At 37.2% G+C, this 11,251-nt stretch overlaps 1 protein-coding gene across 1 annotated transcript; it reads left to right on the top strand.

Annotated features, from left to right (window-relative positions):
• The first annotated feature begins 4,557 nt into the window (after nucleotides 1-4,557).
• Nucleotides 4,558-10,907, top strand: LOC122642792 (protein DETOXIFICATION 40-like). The gene is made up of 8 exons (XM_043836388.1): nucleotides 4,558-4,803; nucleotides 4,903-5,534; nucleotides 8,134-8,190; nucleotides 9,575-9,813; nucleotides 9,922-10,040; nucleotides 10,283-10,369; nucleotides 10,748-10,837; nucleotides 10,869-10,907. The coding sequence occupies exons 1-7, from the start codon at nucleotides 4,684-4,686 to the stop codon at nucleotides 10,811-10,813; spliced, it is 1,320 nt and encodes a 439-aa protein (XP_043692323.1). The 5' UTR covers nucleotides 4,558-4,683; the 3' UTR covers nucleotides 10,814-10,837; nucleotides 10,869-10,907.
• Nucleotides 10,908-11,251: the final 344 nt, after the last annotated feature.

Consider the following 11,251-nt stretch of genomic DNA (forward strand, 5'->3'; position numbering starts at 1 on the left):
ATCAGGCTTCATCAATAACACATCGAACTAACCACACTACTATAACTTATATAATAACTAACCACAATTAAATTAAATTATTACTACATAGCCACATAAGCATGTGTCCATAACATACATCCAACGAACCACCTCCTTAGATGTCTGGCAAGGAACACAATAGGACCATTGAAGGTGCTGCTAAACCTTTGGTTATAAATGAATGGATCTCTTATAACCTGTAAGGATACTTAACTTGATATGGCCAAGAAGGACATTGGAAAGGTGATTGGGCTGAGCAGTCGAGTTTATTTGACAATGTCATTCTTCTTTATAAGAATGCCCGACACTATTGAAAACCAATCATAAAACAATGCAGAAAGGAAAGCAACTCATAAAAAACAATCATAGAAATGAAAGCAAGGATTTACGTGGTTCGACAATATTAATGCAGAAAAGAATGAAAATCACAAACAACAATCATAGAAATGAAAGCAAGGATTTATGTGGTTCAACAAGATTGTCTACGTCCATAGTGAGATGAGATTTGCTTCACTATCAATGGATAATAGGGTTACAGTCACTCATCATCACACTTCTCTTAGATTGCATTACAAAAAAAGAACCCTCGCTACATATTTATAGGGAAACCCTAAGTAAGTTGTTTTTCCATTCTTCCTCTTCTTCTCTCCTCTCTCTTCGCTCTTTTCCCAATTAGGTAAAGTGCTGAGATAATATTCTCATTCAAATGACTGTTATATACCTTTTATACCTGGGTAATTTCTAACCCTACCAAAACACTAGGGTTTACCTGGTCAAGTCCAAAGGTTCACCTTTAGCCCTCTTAGGCTTAGCCCCTCATATAGTATACACCCGACATAAATATACATGCTCATAGAATAAGAAAATTTTGTCATGTAATTTATGACATACAACACTCATATACAAATCATTATGACAAAACATAAATCACAATAATACTAATAATAATAAAGCTAGGAATACTTAAAAATCTAATCATGCTAAAGAGTCTATTAATACATCTAAAAATTTATAGAAATGTCATTACCCTATCTAATAACAATTATCCTTAGTATGTAGATACACCCAAAATGAATATAAGCAATAATAATGTTTACCACGATTTTGGATATCTCGCCTTCTGATGGTCATTGCGAGGAAATGACTTCTAGTTGCACTGACTCCATAAAAGAATTTGAATTCTATAATTAGAAACTGGGGTATTAAATTGGTGGTCCTGGGGTTAGGGAAATTGTGGCATAATCGTATTTGAGGATCTACATTCTTTTAGAATTCGGTTGTAACACGGGATGTTACCCATTGGAATCAATGGTCAGGTTTTGTGGAGGTTGCTCAACAAGGGACAGCCAACTGTAGTGGTCACCTTGAGTGCAATGGCGTTGGTGGCCTCACCCGCTTGACTTATACGATGGGTTTTTTTAAAGAATTGGTTGGTTCTCTTGGGAGCATCTTTCTATTAAGGGCACAAACTAATGAACCAATACATTGTTACATGCGCAGATCTTCGTAGAGAGAAAATAGAGATTCGGCTTTACAGATGAAGTCAGACTTCTGGCTTGAATAAGGAAGCCTACCTCGTCTAACATAAGAGAAATTTTAGGGATTTCAATAGTCTATCTTTCATTCCTTTTGTTACTCCTTAAATAGAGTTACAAGTGGTTATCCTCACTAACACCATAACTTCCCACTATTTTTTTCCTAGAATCTCTATCTTTCACATCACCCATTACAATATTACAGTTACTCTATTACTCCATCGAACTAACCACACTATTACAACTACATAATAACTAACGACTATTAATTAAAATTATAACAACATAGTCATGTGTCCATAACATTCCTCTCCCCTTAAATTTGGTCTTGTCCTCTAGACCAATTGTAGGAAACGAAAGAGTGCACAAATAAAAGAATTTTATATAATTCCCACCCAGATCCCAATGTTGGAAATGTGTCCATCAAACCCGTTTATTAAATTAATGAATTTAATTATTAGCATTTTAATTATATTAATTGGGCTTATAAGTTCATTCCATAGGTATTAACCTTAAACTGGTTTCAACTGGGAATGGGACTGGACATCCTATTTATATGGTCACTGTACCGCATGTCACAAGAAATGGAGATTTTGATGCATGGGTATGTGTACACGTCGAGAACGTGTATAGATAAGAATCTGGTACGAGTATCTTATGTAATGCTACTGGTTGTGTGAGTGATACACGTACCCGCCACTCGATGGCCCTTAGACCTGAGAGATTCCATTTGTTGCAGTGTGGTGTTACGGGCTTTGGTAAACCAATGGTCGATATCCGTTAAGACTATAAACCGGTGCACTGGATTCATGGTCCCGCATTGTAAACAAAGAGGATGCTCAACATGGAATTCACTACCCGTACGCGGGGAATATCTAGGAGAGAGAAAGTGATTGGTTGGAATTAATCTGGATCCAGTGTTTAATAATCGAAATGTTTTTATTAATTTATTTTCAATATAAAATTATTGCATAAATTATATTGAGAATTGATTTGAAGTTTTTTGGCCGTCCGATCGCAATCACATATTCTCTCGATCAACGTACTAATAAATTGGAGATTAGTAGCATTAAAGTACATACCCTATAATTTATTATGGGATATTAGAAAAGTGGAAGAGCTTATGTGCCATAAAAGAATTTATTGGGCACATGGCATTATATGGGAGAACAAAATATTTATGGTTAAATATTTTTTTATATTATGGCAAGAGATATTATGAGAATATTTTATGAACCATAATTTAGAAAAATTGTATCCCTTTTGAGATTCTATTTCTTCAATTTTAGTAGCAAATTGGAGTTGCACAATTAGAAGATTCACAAAACACCAAAATAGAAGATTGAGCTAATGCCAAAATGGAAGGGGATTACTTGAGATCCAAGGATCTCCAAAATTATAAAAAGGGAGAGGAAAGAGCCTCTCCATGATTTTTGGCAGTGCTCTCTCCCCTTCCCACAAATTTCTCTCTCTCCCCTCTCTTGTAGTGGTGTGTATGAGACTTGAGTTTTAGAACTTAAGAGGCTTTGGTGATTTTTGTGTTCTTCTAAAATTTGCAAGAATTGAACAAGCATTGAAGTATTGAACAAGTTTTCAATCTTCATATTTGCACAAGTTGGAAGACCTATTATCTATAGGAGTTACGCTTGCGACTCTAAGGTAACCATGAATTTTGTTTTTGAAATTGTTTCTTCCCGACTCTTGATCATGAACTACAAGTATTGACCCGATCCAAATTCCGTTGTGCATCGGGTTCATTCCAACACCCAAATCTTGTTGGAATAATTCTCAAGTTGTTTTCGCTGATTTCCAATGACTCGTCGGTCCAACAATGCTTGAAGAACTTGATTAAAATTTCATACAAACCCGGGATGGTCAATCTCTACTATGCAAATCTCTTCCAAGCACCCTTGTTTTAAACCGTTAAATAGAGGAGGATATTTCCATATAGACCCGAGACAATCGATTTCCTCCGCAGTGCTTCTTGTCTAGCTACCTCAACAATGATTGAACGAAAGCATAGGGTTGGTGATCAACAATTGCAAATGATCAGAAGTTACATAAATTTTAAGATGGAATATGATTTCTTGAAAGTAGTACTTTTTTTTGCTGAAGATCAACAAATTTGTATTAAGTCACTCACTTTCTTGAAAGTAGTCCTAACTTCCAAGCCCAATTACAAAACTATCCTCATCTAAAACATTGTCTTGTCTTGTAGGCAAAGGAAAAAAGATAGGTTACAAAAGCTGTTGTAACAGACTCGGTTACAAACAGATTTTCCCCTAAAAGAAAAATAAAAAGTTAATTTCCATTCTTCTTTTCCAAGAAAAAAAAAGGAAAAGAAAAAAGAAGCCTAATTCAATATATGAAGTATGAAAAGTGATGCAATTTTGAAATGTGAGGAGACTTCGGAAAAATATTATCCTCTCAAGTGCGGTGTACTGTCCAATGCACCACATTTGAGTATCCAACGATGACCATGAGACTAAGAGGATAAACTTTAAAGGTACACTGTGCAGTGCATCTCACTTGAGAGGATAAAGATGACTCGGATCTCTCCCATTGAGGAGATTAATTACTCTACGCATACCCTCTAAGATTGACATCTGTCATAACCACTATGATCATAAAAACATCATTAGATATTCTTTTTCAGAATTGATCTCCCCACGTATGTTCACCTTAACGTATATCTGTGTTGCCAACACCTGTTCCACTTTTTACCATTTAAAGGGTGAACAGGAGTATATAAAAGCAAAAGAGACAGTTGTTAGCACCCTGAGAAGTATGTTCAGGTAAAGCTTATGTGGAGAAGATGCTAAACGTGACCTAATGTGGGGAACCCATCAACCTTTAACCACTTAAAACCCTATAAATACTCAAACACTGAAGAACACCAACATCACATGATACTGTGATAAACGAAATGGAGAGTGTTATAGGAGGAACCCATCAACCTTTAACCATCTCACCAAAGCTACCCTCTACCACATCTCATCAAGCAAGCCAAGAACTTGAAAGTATACTCTCAAACACCCAGCTGCCCCTTTTCAAACGTCTCCGGTTAGCTTCATTGATAGAGCTTAAGATCCTCTTCTATATCGCTGCCCCTTCAGTGGCTGTTTACATGATCAATTACCTCATGTCCATGTCCACAAGAATCTTCTCCGGCCACCTCGGTAATCTCGAACTCGCCGCCGCTTCCCTCGGCAACTCTGGCATCCAATCCTTCACTTATGGTCTCCTCGTATGTTAATAGTGTTATATTACCCATTCAATTCAATTCTCCATTAATCTCTCTCTTTTCCTCTATATTACAGAGTTAATTTGCTATTTTTTTTTCCAGCTTGGAATGGGAAGTGCAGTTGAGACGCTTTGTGGGCAAGCATACGGTGCATCAAAGTATGAATTGCTAGGGATATATCTCCAAAGATCAACGATCCTCCTCATGCTGACTGGGGTCCCACTTACTCTGATCTGTATCTTTTCCAAACCAATCTTGATGCTTCTTGGCCAGTCATCAAGGATCTCATCAGCTGCTTCCGTGTTCGTGTACGGTCTGATCCCTCAGATATTCGCCTATGCAGCTAACTTCCCCATGCAGAAATTCCTGCAGGCCCAGAGCATAGTGGGTCCCAGCGCCTACATATCAACGGCTACACTTTTTGTGCATCTGTTGTTAAGCTGGGTGGCAGTGTACAAGATCAGGCTTGGTTTATTGGGGGCTTCCTTGGTGTTGAGCCTGTCGTGGTGGATCATAGTAGTGGCTCAGTTTCTTTATATAGTCAAGAGTAAAAGCTGCAAGCAGACCTGGACCGGGTTCAGTATCCAAGCCTTTTCCGGGTTGGCCGGATTCTTCACGCTGTCGGCTTCGTCGGCAGTGATGCTGTGCTTGCAGGTTTGGTACTCTCAGATACTGGTTTTGCTAGCCGGGTTGCTCGAAAACCCGGTTTTGGCTTTGAATTCTCTCTCTATTTGGTAAGTAAATAAGTTTCTCAATCTCTGTTGTCATATCCATATATATATATATATATATATATAGATTAAAAATTCAAATATTAATTTGTGGAATCGTGTGATTGGAATCAGGATTGACAGACTTGAACCTGCATGCCCTTTTCCATTATGTTAGTATGGGAACTCAATCAGAGATTTATACTCTCAAGTGCAGCTTAAGAATCCAACCGGCCACCCAACAATTGAAAGGATAAAAAGAATTCACTATTCATGTTTTTACAGTTGGATTCTTAAATCTGGTGCACCGCACTTTAGAGGATGAAAATCAAACTCAGTCCTTTTTATTAATTTTGATTTTCAAAACGATTTTGAAATCCGTAATAAGTTCACTTATTAATTTTTTTTAATTATTAAAATGTTAGAATATCATTGATACTTAAATTTGGGAAAAAGAAGAATCTCTTGTTTTTTTTTTTTTTGGTAGAAGAAAAAAAGAGCATGTCTACAAGGGTGGATCTGGCGCCCAATAGAATATCACTAATACTTATCTCTTGTAATTAAATTTGGGAAAAAAGAGCATGTCTGGGAGCATGGCTCTTGTGCCTAGGTACAAGCCCCTGCGAATGATGGTCTCGTTCTCCAAGAAAAATAGAAATCTTGCCCTTGTTGATGCATCTGGGATGCTCCTAGTGGCCCTTGTACTGGTGCAAAGGTCATGCTTCGGAATAGAAAACTCTCCCCCTTCAAATTTATTAGACTTTTGAATAAAAGCTCAAAAGAAATTAAATAAAAGATCTATGATAGCTTTTGCTTCTTCTTTTCCTTTCCATTTGATAGGATTTCCTGCTGCCCCAGTGAGGGGATAAAAATCCTCTCCAATTCTCAGATCTCCAAGTGTGGTGCAGTGCGGGTATAGAGACACGACATGTGGCATTTTCTAAATCCAACGGTTGGATCAAAAGATAAAAGGGGGAAAAATGAAGAACTGGGTCAATCAATTAACAACCATTGGATTTAGAAAATGTCATGTATCATGTCTCCAGACCCGCACTGCACCACACTTGGAGATTAGAGAATTGGAGAGGATTTTTATTCCAAGTAGGGATCTGCATGCCACACTGATGGCGGTATGGAAAGTTTCATTTAAATGGAGCTTTTATGATCATAATAGAAGAGAGAAAATAAGAAAACACTTACTGACAGGGTTTTAGTAATCTAGCCTAGTAGTGGATTTTTTGGGGGCACGATAACGTTATCTGGGCCTCTAGAGCCTACACATATGTGCTGGCCAATGAGAGTGCATGTGCAAGCATTGGCATTGGCAGGATTTCTGTCTTTTCGATGGGAGGCAAGGTGGGACTGTATTTAGGTGCAGAGCCACGCTGGCCATGCAACCAGGTAGCTACTTTTTTTTTTTTTTTTTCTTTTTTTTCTTTTTTTTTTTTTTTTTTTTGTAATTGTGATTGAAATCCATGAAGGAGGATCCAATGTGTGATTCTGCGTTTAAAACCTTGGTCTTATCTAAAATTATCATGAATCCATCTTCCGTGCCATGCAGATGAACCGTGTTGATTAGAATCAATCAGTGGACTATTTGATTAAGTCAATGCTTTTATTAATCGACATTATCACTCAACTTACAAGTAGTTTAATCTTACACCCCAAAATAATTGTAATTCTCTAAGCACATGTGGGTTGATTAAATTTTTTCTTGTTATTATGTATTGGTTTTGTATTTTTTTTTTTTTGGTAAAAATGTATTGGTTTTGTTTACTATCACATTAAAATTTATTAATTAATTAAGAAATTTTTATTACACGTGGATTTCAATTGTCAATGGATGGAGTGTGACTCAAAAACGGTAGTGGCTTGCATTAATAAGGAACACATTCCATAGAGTTTTAGGTGAAAAATGATTATGCATTCTAAACGGATTTTGGACGGAATTACTTGGAGCATTACTCATTGCTTTTGTTAGGTCAATGTGATTATTGATAGATTGGGAAAACATGTTGCAGCTTCAAGGATATCAACAATTTGGGAGGTGCCTCCTAGATTTCTTTTAGTTGACATCAGTTGGGATGCTCAAATGAGGCCTAGATTTAGAATTAGCTGATCAGGCTGTCTATCTGCTGATGGTCATGCCGAAGGTGGATAGGTGTAGTCTGATTTTCTCTTGATTCTCTTTTTTTCTGGCTCTTGGCTTTATTAGTCGTTTGGTGTATTTCATTCATTCTTTTTAATAAATTTCATTGCTGATTCCTAGCAAAAAAAAATTCTAAGAAGTTTCAATGTTACTTTCTTGCCCTTTTAAGATAACATTCTTTTGGATTATAAAAAAAAAAAAAAAAGATAACAATCTTTTTTTTTTCCAATGAGGAAAAATATTATCATTCAATAAAAATATAAAATCAAATACTAACACAATAACTTTCAATTTTTTGAAAATCCATTTTCACTACCTAGAATAAATAAATTTGAGACAATTAATGAAAGGTTTCCTGGTCTATTTCTCAGTTCACCTCATTAGTGCCAATAAGTTGCGTCCATTAATTAATTATATAAATTTTTATCTTTTTATTTTAAACTAAATTGTAACTATATAATGTTTGATGTGTAGCATGGCAATAAATGGGTGGGCTTTCATGATCCCGATTGGATTCAACGCAGCTGCGAGGTAAGTAAGTCTCTTTGCTATTAGGCTTTGTTTGTTTCGGCATAAAATTTTACCTGAAAATTTTCACTATTGACATGTAAACTTTTACATGTTGAAAAATGTTCCAATAGAAACTTTCTACTTGTTTTTTAATGGAAAAAAGCATTCAAAAAAAGTTTCTACATAGAAACTTTTACATTTACGAAGTAAAATGTACCAAGGAAAATTTTCTAAGTAAAATTTTACATCGAAACAAACGGAGCAAAAGAAAATCAATGCTAACCGGTGGTGTGTGTGGGCATGTACCTGCGCCCAGACACAGCTGGACGTGAAAAGACTTTTGCACAGCTGGATCTTTCCACCTTTCCAAGGGGTGTACATGGCAGTCTTTTTGCATCGGGTTGTGTCTGGGCGCAGGTACACACCCATTCACAGCTAGGGTTGGAGCAGGGTCGGGTTAGGCCGGGCTTTTTAAAATTGCAACCCAACCCTGAATCCCCTTAGCTAGGCCCAAGCCCAACCCAACCCTGACTCAAGGCCTACAAAATCCAACCTTGACCCTCCCGCCCTCAGGGTCGGGCTGGGCTGACCCTGATTGGCCCTGATCGTGGAGTGAGGGAAGGGAGAGATGCATGGACTAGACTGAGTTGGGCTGGGTCGGGGAGAAAACTATCAATTTTACACAAAATAACACTATAATAAAATATATTATCACTTATTATCTTCATATATAATATATTTTATCACAAAATATGTGTAACATTTGAAGTTTATAATATATACAATATATCAATGTATATTTTATAATGTAACTTAAAACAGGGTCGGGTTGGGCCGGGCGGGTTCAGCCCAAGCACCCTTGTCCGACCCAACCTTGACTTAGGGCCAGAAATTTACAACCCTGACCCACCCTCAGGGCCAGGTATCTCAACCCAGGCCCTGTTTGAGCTCAGAACAGGCCAGAGAGGTTCGGGCCGACAGGGCCAACCTTGCACCCCTACACACAACAACAGTTAGCGTTCTTTCTCTCTACTATTAATAATGGCAAAAGATTTCTTGGTCTAGGATTCCTTTTTGAAAATCCATTTTTATCGGATTTGACTCCTCTGTAGCGCACCATCCGATGGTCCCCAGTGCTCAGACACGCAGTCCAACACACAAGCAGGGTATTGGGCTGTGTGCCCAAACACTATGGGCCATTGGATGTGCGCTACACGCCATGTCTCGCTACACAGGGGGCCCATCCCTTTTTGTCCTTACATTAAATTTGCATTAAATAATTTTTAGAAATAAGAAAAGGGGCAAAAAAGGTAAAGTCAAATTTATTAGTTAACCTGCTTTGGTGAGAAAAATATGCACCCCTTAACCAATCAATGTTAATGATTGTATATCATATTATATGCAGTGTGAGGGTGAGCAATGAGCTAGGAGCAGGAAATCCAAAATCGGCAGCATTCTCAGTGATAATAGTGACTTCCTTATCATTCATATTAATGGTGATCCTCGCTATTGTTGTATTAAATCTGCGACATCATATAAGCTATGCCTTCACCAATGGAGAAACTGTTGCCAATGCAGTTTCAGAGCTTTGCCCATTGTTGGCCATCAATCTCATCCTTAATGGTATCCAACCCGTCCTCTCAGGTAACTATTCTTTTACCAAAACCAGTTCCAATTGTTCATCTCTCTCTCTCTCTCTCTCTCTCTCACAACCAGTTTAACTTAATCAACTTTTACTATTTATATATGAAGGTGTGGCCGTTGGTTGTGGTTGGCAAAAGTTTGTTGCTTACGTTAGTGTGGGGTGCTACTATGTCGTTGGGATCCCATTAGGGGCTCTTCTAGGTTTCAAGTTCCATTTGGGTGCTAAGGTATTAATTAATGCTTCATGTTTCAATTATTTCTTATTAGGGATCCGTCCCTAAAAGATATCACACAGGTTTCTTCATTTTTTGTTTATGTAAATTAAATAAAACTCACTGTTTGTTTTATCATAAAATTGGGGGAAAAAAAATTATGGAGGAAAATTTTCATGTGAGGTTTCATTTGTATAACGAAACAAAAAACAAACAAGGCTAAGGAGACAATGATTTGGGCTTGTGTTTGATTGTAGGGAATGTGGTCCGGGATGATAGGTGGCACTGCAATGCAAACCCTAATTTTACTTTGGGTTACATATCGAACAGAATGGAAAATTGAGGTAAGCTCTCTTTGTTATACTTATGCGTAGTAAATTGCTTGATCCCTCTCCCTTATGCATTGAAAGAGAGAGGGAAACCAAGGAAAATTATCTCCTCAAATTCCCTACCCGGTTCATTTCCCCAAGTTCCTCTAATAGGAGGACAAAAATGACCACCTACCCCCTGCCCGGGTGGAGTCCACCCTCCTATTAGAGGGACATGAATAAATGGACCGATCAGAAAATGGAACAGATAATTTTGTGAGATAGCTAAGAGCAGGGCTTATGGGTTTCAAATTAATCATTTTAATGACTATTTCGAGTAAGTTAATTCAGGACAATGCATTATCACACTTGATGATGATATGTGTTTACGTCATTTTGGCCACATTTTGATAGGTGGAGAAAGCCAAGAAACGCTTGGATAAATGGAACATCGAGGAAGAAACACCAGAAAATGCGTGATGGAAGCTTTAATTAAAGACCATACTTAATAATGTCATCAGGGAATCAGCGATTGCATGTGGAGGTTGAGATACCCAATTAATTCACCAAGCTAAGCACCAACACAAGCCATTCATCTCTAGATACTCCAAGCTCCACCTATCTTGTTTTAATAGAAAGAATAAAGTATACTGTACTTAAAGGGAACAACTTGTTTTCATTGAAGCGGAGAACTAATTAAGAAGTACTAACTTTGCTTTTTTGTCTGTTTTTTTATTCTCAAAAGTTTTTTAATGCAATATTTAATATAGGGATAAAAAAATATTTTTAAAAAGTAAAAAATTACTTAATATAGTTTTTATGTAAAATTATAGGATTTACCCTCACTTAGAAAAATATATATGTTATACTAAAAAGCGTAAAAGCTGATTTGTCGTGTGACCACTACGCCAGCTTCTA

This window comes from Telopea speciosissima, chromosome 10 (assembly GCF_018873765.1).
Source record: "Telopea speciosissima isolate NSW1024214 ecotype Mountain lineage chromosome 10, Tspe_v1, whole genome shotgun sequence".
NCBI lineage: Eukaryota > Viridiplantae > Streptophyta > Magnoliopsida > Proteales > Proteaceae > Telopea > Telopea speciosissima.

Bases quoted from the DNA above. Each gene is read 5' to 3' on its own strand.
- LOC122642792 (XM_043836388.1), top strand. From the start codon at position 4,684: ATGATCAATTACCTCATGTCCATGTCCACAAGAATCTTCTCCGGCCAC. The intron at 4,804-4,902 runs GTATGTTAATAG...TTTTTTTTCCAG, and splicing joins CCTTCACTTATGGTCTCCTC to CTTGGAATGGGAAGTGCAGT. The intron at 9,814-9,921 runs GTAACTATTCTT...TTATATATGAAG, and splicing joins TATCCAACCCGTCCTCTCAG to GTGTGGCCGTTGGTTGTGGT.